The sequence below is a fragment of the Lingula anatina genome, chromosome 2 (assembly GCF_051362555.1).
Source record: "Lingula anatina isolate TDL-2025a chromosome 2, LinAna3.0, whole genome shotgun sequence".
Lineage (NCBI taxonomy): Eukaryota > Metazoa > Brachiopoda > Lingulata > Lingulida > Lingulidae > Lingula > Lingula anatina.
The window spans coordinates 39,179,666-39,191,873 of NC_141768.1; the positions used below are offsets into that span (position 1 = coordinate 39,179,666).

The window sequence follows — 12,208 nt, forward strand, 5'->3', positions numbered from 1 at the left end:
TTTCCCGATACTGGCTTCAACAATGATTCAACCCCTCCAATATAAGAAGGCCTATGTGGTGTGGATATTTCCTTCAAAAATGTACAGGAGGACGTGGCGGTCTAAACGTTACGGGAAACAATTAGAAATGAAATGTTAAAGTTTAAATGGTATAAAACATCGAGTCCAAGTGCCAGGATGGATTAAGCAATGATTCGTGAGTTGGAGAAAAATACCCGCTATTTTTCAAGGAAATTTCGATTTGGCGGCCAAAAATCCCATAATAATATGGCTAGAAAGAGAGGAATATCGTTTTAGTTAATCAAATAATAATAATTTCTGAAAAAAAGGAGATATTTTTCTAGCTAAAAGGACAGTTCGTCCAACCCTGTTTCCCCGCCATTCGGCTATTACGGCCTTATATAGACAATAGTAAGATATACGTGACAACAAAGGTCATCTAAAGTGTAAACGTGCAGCATACCCATTTATTACTGTAGTTGCAAGGTTTCTATTATCAATTTACCCCCGGAAGGTACTTATATATTCTTAGGTCTACTTTTTTTCCACTTCAGAGAGGTTTGCTTTCATCAGATATGTTGGACTACATAATCTGTTAATTTGTTTATTTTTATTATATATATATTTTTTTTTTGGGGGGGGGGGGGTAATCAGTATGTCTCGGTCATTGGACCATTTTAATTTTAATATGACCTAATTTAGACAATCAAATGATGCATGATAACAAAGATAATTTCAGTAAAAATGTGCAGCATACTCGTAAATAATCGTAATTAGTAGCTTCGTTGTTTGGTTCATTTATCTATTTTGTTCTGTTTTAAGGTTTGTATTGTTTGTCACTTCCCAGTTCATTTCGACAAAGTTACCGTACAAATCCAAGTGCACTGTGAAGTCCACTAAAGTTTAACAGCATTGAGCAAGATACACTATGTGACCTTTGTGTTCAGTGGACCACTTCAGTTGTCTTCTCTGAAAACACCAGTTATACACCCCATTCTCATAGATTAGATCGACCTACATTGGATCGACCTAACTCCCTGGGGGTTCACGCTAAATAGCTGTCAGCCGGGCGGACACGAAAGTTAATTACCCCTTAAAGCTTGTAGTAGGCGGGGACGGACCCTTAAGGGGGATTATCTGACAGTAATCTAGTGAGACTCCCCGCGGTGATAGATCGATCTAAAAGTTGTGAGAACAGAGCCATACCCTGCCTCGAGAACGCAGTCTCATTTGATAAGGGTAGAATAGGCTATATTTGTTGAAAAAAAATTTTGGGTAAAAACAGAAACATACTGACGCTCTTGTGTTCTACACGCTAGCAGTAGACATGTCCAAGAGATCCGACGGCTTATTTATATCATTTACATAATTAGATGCCCCTGATTAGGATTTCTTTGCCGCATGGACTTCGAGCACGGAATCTATTTTATGCTGAATATGGATATACCAGTACATGTAGTCAAATTACCTAAATTCTGAACCCTGCATGGAAATATAATCAAAATGAAGAATAGAACACCCGACAACTAAAGGGAGAATTATTACTTTTATTTCCGTCAACCAATAGCCTTGAAATGGAAGTCTATGTTGTCATTAGTAAAACGAGAGGGTAAAATGCATATGGATCAGATCTATTGCTTTGAGCATCACTGAAATTATGGAAATAACCATTCATACTTATGCATACAGTGCTATGCTTGGATCAAAGTGATGTACGAAGTGCGTATAAGTATTAAAAAAGGACATTCTAGGTACTCAAATGTTATCTTTCAATGTGTTTCAGAAATTTGAACAGTAGGCCTAAATCGGACAATAATCAAGAGTGTACTAGTATAATTATTTTATAGAGTATATTGAAATCAACAAATGCAGTTTAATATTGATCTTTAAAATAAGTAATCAAACAAGAGTTCCAGTGTTTTAGGGAAAAAAGTAATGGAAACTCTGTAACAAAGAGCAGGAGACTTGTATAGGCTCCTGTTTTTTGAAATAGGCACTTCCCATTAAATCACTTCACTATATATAGCGCTGCGGAATTACTTCAATCAAAGAAATTGTAGATTACCTTAATTCATTTAATTGATAAATACACGTTCATATTCACAACATAAAAGTTAATTCCACTTGACTGAATAATAATGAAAGATCAGGTTTACATTTAACTGAAATAAAATATCTTTGAATAATATATCACCAAACAAACAAACAGTACACATCTTCAAACTTAAGGACAGACTATCCCATAATCCACTACAATACTAGATACTATCGCTAACCCTTCACACCGATATTTTAATATTGAAATCTTTAACTCTAGCTTTTTGAGACATTCTTCCTGCTTATATACAATTTAAGGCATTGTTAAAAGTATTTACATCAAGATAAGAAGTCTGTTGCTGGTCCGTTTTAAGTTTGGTGGTGCCATTAGCGTCAAAACTCACTGCGGACCGCAGTTATTGATTTCAAAACTTCCGCAATGTGACCGCCTGTGCAAAACACTGAAGTTCCCCGTCAAACTGCCAAGACTATCTGAAGCACAGGGTATCACCGGGCTCTATCCGTTACTTGTTGGCGTAGCTGCATGTTTTTGTTCTTGATTTTTTTGCTTTTGCTGTTGCTGTTGGGAATGGCTATGTTGTTGTTGGTTATCACGGTGGTTTTTATCATTACGAATTTGGGCATCTTCCAAACCGTCGCAAAAGTCTAGTTTTCCATTAATAAAGGTGCCCAAAGCGCCAGGGTCGTCTGAGCGGTAGTATTCTGCAACCAACTGTTTGTAATAAGGGAGATCGATTCTCCTTTCCATGTTCTGCAATATAAAATGCACTGCCATTGTATTGGTTTCATTTTTACGAGTGTGTGTGTGTGTGTGTGTGTGTGCGTGTGTGTGTGTGTTAGGAGAGAGAGAGAGAGAGAGAGAGAAGAATCCATGTCACTTGACATTTTCATGAGACTGAAACTTTATATTTTCGTGATACATAAATTGTTCTGTGTCATAAGTATGTTTGATGCTACCACCATTGAAAGAGAGAACTACTCTTACCTGAGATATTATGATGAACGCTGATTTTGCAGCTGGCGGAGATATGCCAAAATATCCAAGTACGTACTCAAATTCCTCTATATCTATGATACCATCCGCTGTAAAAGAACAAAAGACAAGTTGACTATAGGCAATTTACAAACTTTTTGTCTACACAAAATCACACCTTTATTTCTGTTCTTGGGCGTAAAGCAGAGAGCAAACCGAAATAAGGCTACTTTCAGTAATCAGTTTTAGTCTTCAACGAGTCCCAGGCGATTTATCTGCACGACTAATTCATCAATTTACAAAATGTTTTTTATCAAACCAATACTGGCGGTGTTATTCATCTAATTGTTCGTGAAAGTTATCGTTGGAAGGCAATATACGAACAATTTCAGTGGGTAGACATCTAGCTATTGATCCAGACACTCTGAGGCAACACAATTACGATTTTAAAAAGCTTAACTCAGCCGCCGTACGATCACAGGCCGTCTATAAGAGATCCTGTTGCACAATATGAGTAAGTTACAGTAGTGGATTATTACTTGTATTATAATCGTTCTTGACAGAGTTCATAAGAGGGCGGTGGTATTAGTCCAACTGGTATTTAATGCCACATCTTTACTGAGAAATCTAAACATATTGTCATTTTATGTGAAAAAGCAACTACCTACATTCGATAGGCTGTTCCACAAAGATAAATCCACCACATGCACACACATAATTAAAAATAATTAGATAATATAGGCCTAATGATAAGAGTGACTTAAAAGAAATAATGAAAAAGGTTCTCTCTGGTGTTTGGGAAGGCATGCTTTAGCTTATATTATACTTAAAGCTTCCAAAACAGTACTTTTTATGTTAAAAAAAATTCAGAAGCATGACGCTGACCAAGCGTTTGATTTGAATGGGAAAGTCCCTGCATTAGAGCATACTCATACTTTAATCTAATATATCAAATTGGTCTTTTTATTTTCTTTTTCCAGGAAGGGGATACCCCGCATTTCCGAGGATGAACTACGTGTACGGCTTTTTGGGATCGCAAAAGGGCGAGATTTATGCTGTGGACATAAATGAATAAAAAAAATAATAAATAACTTAAGAATGTGTCAAATTACACTTTATTTCCAGTGAGGGCTGAACAATATGCACTCGCACCCTCTACGACGTCAAGCATTTGCTTGGACTTGACGCCATGGCATTTGCAATTTACACAATCGAAAGCACTAGGGAGATCATTCAGAAAATTTTGGCCCCCTTCCTGATATTCTACATTAACAATAGCTTACATTATATTATATTATCTGCGCCGCACGGAGATTGATTAATACGAGGGAGATGAAATGGGAGAAACTGAATCGATTATGAATTTTAAGAACAGCTCATTTAAGGTCTCAAGCGATCGGTGGTGAAACGGAAATTATAGGTGTAAAATGACCCACTGATTTTTCATAAACTGCCCTGCGGCTTTATTACCTGTTCTGTCAAATAAGTTGAACTTGTATTCCACGTACTCTTCTACCCAGTCTGGCACTTTGGCCACCTCCCCTGGATCCGAATGATGTTTGATGTACGAAGCCCACATTTTGACCTATTTAACGTAAACTGGCATTAGTACTAGCATTAAGAGGAGGGTGTTATAATATATTGCAATCAAATTGTTACTTTCATTTTGTCCGTGCTCATGAATTGATCTGCGAGTCTCATATTTTATGTCTCTGTTCTTGCATTTATTTCGTCGCTTTAATCAAGATACAGAGTTGCGTTAAAATATAATGACAGCTATAAAACATTTAGTGGTAAATGAACAGACTTAAAAGTAGAAACAAAGTACAATACGGCATAAAATCTCATTATTTCAGCAGCTTGTGAATGCATTACACGTTTAAACAGGCATCTGATTACTGCCATCAGAAAACATCTGGTAAGCACCAAATCATATAGAAGATCAGATCGATTTCCTGTTCTGAATAATCTGGCAGGCTGTTGGTTTTGGCATTTAATTTTGTGTTTGTGATCACATCATACTAATGCTCCGACAATTTCCCTTATTTTTCACTTACAAACCTCGTATAGTGCATGGCAGGGATCACCACACCTTCGATAACTTGATCACGACTTTTAAACACGATTTCTCACACATGTCATAACATACATCTGCAGTGCCATAAACATTTCTGATCAACACTCCGAGAAAAACTTTGTTTCTCACCCACTCATCTGCCGATATCTTGTTATCACAATTCTCGTCTGCGCAGTCCTGCAGTTTACGCCATATGTCCACGAACAAGTTCTTTGTTTTGTCAAATTTCTCCGACCCAGGCTCCCAGCCACTCATTTTGCAAATTTTCTAGAATAAAGAAGAAATAACACACGATATGAATGATACTACAGTTTATTATTCTAGTAAGTCTTAGCTTTAAACCAGAATAAAAATCTGGGAATCAGTTCAGAATGTGTCATAAATGATTCCAAGATATTTATCTAAGGTAAATATACCATATTTCAACCTGGTTCAATTTGTTTCAAAGCCAATTTGCTACTTTCGATCATGCAGCTTATAATTAATACGAGTGCAACTTAACAAAATTAAAAAAGAATGAAAAAAATCGAGAACACGTTTATCATATCTGTTGGTTTCCAATTATCTTGGTATATACTACGGCTATAATAGATCTTTGAACCTTGTTGCCGTTCCAGCAGCATATTTATCACAGTGAACTACATATATAGCCATAGCTACAGTCATTCTCTGTACATTACCATGACCATTTTATCCATTTCATATACCTTACCAGTGGTAAACTCCATTATTTTGTATTGATTTTCTGTCGCCGCTGAAAGCAGAGCGGGTTTTAGCACCCAGTTACCTGGACTGTTGAGAAATTGACAAAAACTAGACCATCTGACAATATCAGGAAATTAAATTTTGCGCGGAGGGACTCTAACATAGAAAACGCTTTTATCGATGATAGATAGCCTCCTTCCATTAATTTTCTGCATGGAAAGAATAGTTAACCACAACGATCATTCAAATAAATTAAATAGACTTTCTCCAAAGAAAAAGTTAAGTATATATTCATTCAAAATGGTGATATTGTTTGGTGTCAGTGTCTGGGTTTTATTCCAGAGCATATCATCCTCAGGATTTCCTAACCAATATTAAATGGAGATTTCAATTATCAACAACTAGAGAACTGAGTGTGTAGGCGCAGGGGCATTGTCGGTGTGGAGTGGGACTGGACCAGTTTCTTCACCCGTACGTTGATGTGATCACAAAACAGCTGGATGCTTTAACAAGATCAGGGATCGTGTACTTAAGTGCCCGAAGTGCCAAAGGAATATTCCGCCGTGTAATCTCTCACCTCCCTGGCTTGTTCGAAATCCCTCCATTCTAAGCAGCCGTCTTTGTTGACATCTAAAATAAAGTGACATTGTTATTTGATATGTTCTCCAATTTGTCAAGTTCGCAATGGTAAAGGCGTTATTGGCATGTCGACTGGTAATAAATTTGATTGGGCATCATGTGAGCCAGTCCGAAATAGCGCAAATAAGCGCAAAATGAAGCGATATTTCCCGGGATTTGGAGAAGAGTGATGTAAGAAATAATGGCAGGCTAGCGAGTGAACTGTGGTAGAATCTGGCAGAATTCATCCACGGTAATTTTTTTTTGGTTAAGTTCTATCGAATTCACCATGTTTTGCATGCCACTTTGTCAATTGCATGTCACTTTTGTGTTGCTTTCTATTCCCGGCGCATCAAGTTTCGCTCTTACTGCCTAAAAGTTAAAGTTACATATGAACCGAGCATCGGTGGAGCGTGGATTCCCAGTAACACATATAAAACACTTCTAGTAGTTTCTTATACGACTCAAATTAAGTCGACTTGCCAAGGGATAAACTGCATAAATCACTCGATCACCCATAAAAGAGCTTTAGACTGCTCCTTTCTTAAAAATTTTGGTCAGAAATTTAACCTACTTTTCTGCCCCATGTATATATACAGCATAGAAAGCTAGCAGCAAAATCCATTCAAATATCATTTTTCGGGTAATGTTAAACAATGTCTTTTGGTAGTTATACTATTTGAACCTATATGCTGGTATTTGGTTGGTTTTGGTGGCAAAATTTGACTTCATATGCATCTTTAACATCACTTCATGTGCTTGATTCTCGTACTTTTTCTTGTCCCGAATGACGTCACGATCTCGGATGACACCCATTCACGCAACTCTCTTGATATACTATCGGACCAAGAAAGTGAATGATACACCTCCTTGCTCGGATACAGTTCTAAATTAGATAAGGCTCTTCATTGTATTATTCAGCCACTAATTTTTCTCGGTGGCTACGAAGCCAAAAACTGTATCCTTTTCGTTCTTGACAAATAAAATCTACTTATATCTGAAAAATATTAAATCACTGTACAATTTATGTTGTAAAGGCAAATGTCTATGCAGGCTGTCCACAGACACCATCTTAAAACCATCAATTAAGAGGAAATAACTGCGTCTGATACAAAAAAATGGTATCAAATAGATCTACGCCTATTTTATTGATGACGTTTTAATGCAATCAAATTCAGCGTCAATGACTGACGATATAATGTAATGATAACTATTTTCCATATACCACTACAACTTACAACGCTAAGGTATGCTCATTTAAACCATCTATGTGTGCCGGGAATGTCCATTATTTCCTAACTTTTGGAGTGTAATACAATAAAACTACTAAGTTCTAACGTAAAAGTGATTTGTGTGAAATCTTGTGCATTAATTCTGTCATACGTAAAATTGCCCTTGGCATGGTGACTTTAGTTACTTTTTCCGTGCACGCTTTGTAGCTGCATGTATTTTTTTATCATTAAAATCTGTTAGTTTTCCTCTTCTTGCAGGTGAAAAAACGACTCTATGGCACGGTTACTGAAGTTTCATAACCCAGAGAGAATTGTTTTGTAATCCTATTATTGATTCAGATTTCTAGCCAAAGTAGAGGCCTCCGCTGGAACATCGTGATTTATTACCTGCTACGTCTTGGCTGGCAGTATCATATTTTCTGAAAACACGAACCTGGGACCCGTAGGAGTTAATGTACGATATAAAGGGTGTTCTTTGGACAGTAACGGAATCCAATCAGTAACACAATAACCCATACTTGTACTTTCCTATTTCTGCCTTCTGTCATCTAAGCTAATAAGTAGTTAATTCCCGGTAGTTTCAATTAAAATTGGATTGGAATGAGTTATAATAACCGACAACGCCGGATCGACGGAAGATCGGGAACGGGCAATCGGATTCAGTACGGATGGTATTAGTTCAAATAACAATATTCCAGTCGCAGAGTCAGTGTGAATCGACTTTGAATATGCCATTTATTTTAATAAAAATCCTCATGTTCCGAGACACACGTGGGATATTGGCAGGTGTTCCATTGGTGAGCTCCCGCAATCTGACGTTTCAAGGCCGCCAATCTTATAGTTTTGACGATGATGTGAATTTATGACAGAAATGCAAGACCTCACAGCTTTTACCACACTAGCCACTTACTGTTTGGCAAATAGATCGTCTTTTTCTCCTTGCTTAAAAGATTATCGTTCATTGTTTCAAGCCTAGTAAATATGTTGTATTGAACAGTTGCAATGCAGGTGGTTAGCTTTATTCACAATACTAAAAAAAAGCACTTCCTGCTATGAAATTCAGGACATTTACCGCGTTGCACTCCAGGTTGTGTATGAAAATCGACAGCACTGAGTGCAGCGTAAATTGATATCTTCATATACTCACTTAAAGTGACGGTCACAGCGTATGGTACTTTAATAAATAATTGGTATTTCCTCCTTGTAATGCTCAGGGCATTTCAGATTTGTCATATTGACCCACCGACTAACAACATTATTTTCAATTGTGATTTACAGCGAATTGATAAAAAAAGAAAGAAAGGAGAGAAGAAAAATGTTCATTTAAGAATTTGCACAATGTAACATGAAATTGGTCGGTTTCATGTTGTTTTCAGGCGAAACGTGACAGTCGTTAAGATAAATGTAGATCTACTTGAGTTCGCAAGAAACAAATCTCTTCCTTACAGATAAGACAGATTGCAATGTATTTTGATCGTCAACTTCATTTAATTGTTAATCATATTTCGTTCTATTTCCTAGAAATCCCTGCAGAGGGGATGCCTTTTTCTACAAGTAGAAGGCGTAAAATGTCTTTGGTAAGAAAAGAAGTGGTGTCTGTGTTTAAATTGATCAAATGCGTCCATACATACGTTATAATTTTATTTCTATTATCATGTGCGTTCCTTAATGAGTCTTGCATCGAACAAAAATGTACCTAGTCGGAAAATGCAACGTAATTAATATATGGATGGCATACACGACATAGTACTTCACAGTGGGACATTTCGAATAAATGGTTCAGCAACCGTAGCAGTAAAATGATGGAGTAGGAAGGGTCAGTATTATCCTTTTCCTACACTACATTCTGTAAGGCCTAGTGCCCCGAATTCTCAGGTAAACAAACGTATCATCAACAATGACAGCCATCCGTATCATTTCCCTTTCTGCTTTTATTTATACTGGTTCGTTGCTAGCCTGGTATATCAATCACACACAAGACAGCAACAATTTGAGTTTGTTTCCGCAAAATGGAACGGTGCGCACAAAAGAGATTTAAGGATAGCATGACTCAGTGGATAGCACAAGTAAATATTTACGAAATTTTTGCTCTTCTTCAAATGTCCCTACCTGACCCTATTTTTGAATGACCCCCTTCAAATAATAATCATAATGATTAAATTAAAATATAACTAAATGGACTACCTGTATAAAACGAGGATTAGAAATTTCTTGGTGTAGGTGAAGAGGCGATCGAAAACACATTTTTTATTGTGGGGAAAGTTGTTGTCACAAATTGTCAGCGAAACTATCGCAGATACCACTAATCATAAAATCCACTTTATGAATTTCTGTATAACCATGGCATCTTAATAAATACACACTATTTAATATCCAGGTCGATAAACTTCACCCCGAATTCGGTAGATTGCTTATCATGTCTGTTGCGATGGGAAAAACACGGTAATGTAAACCGAATTTATAGTCAAACTTGCTGGACAAAAATGAAAAGAGTACTCTTAAATGAGTGGAGTTTTCGACATTGCTAGTCCCACAGAAGGCAAATGCAGTTATTGAAAAATACCACATTATACAGGCTAGAGACATCGTCAGCGCTTAAGAGCCCGAATCTCAACAGCACTGACGTCTAAAACAAATGGTATTTTATATGCTAATATAATCTTTCACATGTGACATTAAACAAGGTCAGATTAAACAATTTAGGCATAGCTGTGCATACCTTACACGGCTGGATAAATATATGTACATGGATGTGTTATATGCTAGTATGTGTGTATATGTGTGCAGCCGTGCGCCACACCACACTGCGTGACTGCTAGGCTGGGTTGCAAGATAAAGATAATATACCCCTAGATAGATGGGAGTGAATCAAGCTCAGTCTGCACTCTTATTTCTAATTATTTCTCTGATGGTCTTTTGTGAACCCTTCTTTTTTAACCCACTTTACTTTCATCTCAAATGAGAATCCGAATGCAGAGTGATGGGAGTGATGTAGCACTGTATGGAACCCCGTGTTGTTATCGCATCATCACCAGGCCTATTGCATAAGTCCATCTGTGTAAAGACCGAGTTCAGTGGTCAAGACTATGTTTTTAAAGGCAGAGATAGCAATACAAAAACATTTATCCTCACTCAGTAACAGTATATAAGTTTAAGACACTATATATTATGTTTTAGTTTTGAAAAGAGATACACGGTTAAGTATCAGCAAACATATGTTGCTTATACTGCAAGCTACCCACCCTCTCAGTGAACACATACAAAGGGAAACTCATCTCCCATATTGCAAATCCTACCGTAAAAAGTGTGAAACTCATATAATAACTTCCTCTTCTGAAACTCTGATAGTCCGTGGTGATGCGTGTGAGGCACTATATTATGTAAGCTCTGGGCTACGTTCCCCATGCTGCAGGTTTAAAGGGTTCGCAGCGCTGTCTGTGGACTGATCTGAAGACTATTCCACCTTCCTTTTGTCTGTGACTACAATGCTGCCTGCGTCGCTGTCACTTTGTTCATGTGTTGCGCACTGTATTTTTTTTTCAAACAAATCTGCTAGCCGCGGGGAGACACGTGGCATAAATAACATACGTGATAATGCTGCTTTGGATATAAATGAATTAGTGACAACCAGTAGTTTGCAGAACATGAACGCTTATTAGAATTCCTGTCATTGGGACGTGATGGAAATCCTAAACTTGGTGATCACATGACCCGCATTTCATGGAATTTCGTGGTCTGCGATGATAGGCCGTAGGCATGTCTGGACTCCATGTGGATCAATTATGAAAGATTCTGAAAACCAAATCTCATTGTATCATTTCAAATATTGGGAAATCCGGGTCTAAAAAAGGTCTAGAGCAGGAGGTGGATAAAGCTACTCTTTACGTTTGTGTTTCAGGACTATTCACCTGGATAAAGTACAGGTGGCGTTTAATTGGTTTGCAGGGTATTGGTATAAATTGCACACAATTTATCCTAGCAAGTAAATTGCCATTAGCAAAGTTTACGTTGCTCTATTAAAAGGACAATATTGAAGAGCCTCGCATAAAAATGCATAAGAAAGGAGATGAAATGCCCTGCAACGTTTATAGGCTTAAACTATTAATAGTAGTTTCTTATAAGACGCAAGTAATATCACATGCCACAAAACAAACCAAAGTATATCTCTCGGGCAGCAAAAAAAGGTTCTAAAACAGTACCTTCTTTAAAATTTCTGGTCGTAAATTTGGCCTGCTTATTTTTCCTTCAGTCCGTAAAGCTTAGAAGGTAAGCAGAAAATATTCTTTAAAATATCATCTTTCAGGAAATAATGTAACTGTAGCATTTATTAAGGTTACACTATTTGAAGCACTTTTCTGTTTGACGTATATGTTCCACAATAAAAAAATTTTGATAACACGGAATGTCAAATGCCACCCCCAAGATTCTTATTTCATTTTTCTTATTACAATGGTCTTCCAACAATATTTTAACAAGTTGTACAGGTAGATTCACAAGTAATAATTGTTCCTATCCAATCGCCAGACCTGAAAAGATTATTTAAAC

General features: G+C 37.1%; 1 protein-coding gene across 1 annotated transcript; it reads right to left on the reverse strand.

The window, feature by feature from the left end:
• Window positions 1–1,527: 1,527 nt before the first annotated feature.
• Window positions 1,528–11,380, reverse strand: LOC106170774 (sarcoplasmic calcium-binding proteins I, III, and IV). Its single transcript, XM_013550770.3, has 6 exons — window positions 10,960–11,380; window positions 6,391–6,443; window positions 5,238–5,375; window positions 4,502–4,616; window positions 3,044–3,141; window positions 1,528–2,809 (listed from the first exon to the last, which is right to left on the reverse strand). The coding sequence occupies exons 1-6, from the start codon at window positions 11,066–11,068 to the stop codon at window positions 2,555–2,557; spliced, it is 768 nt and encodes a 255-aa protein (XP_013406224.1). The 5' UTR covers window positions 11,069–11,380; the 3' UTR covers window positions 1,528–2,554.
• Between the last annotated feature and the right edge of the window lie 828 nt (window positions 11,381–12,208).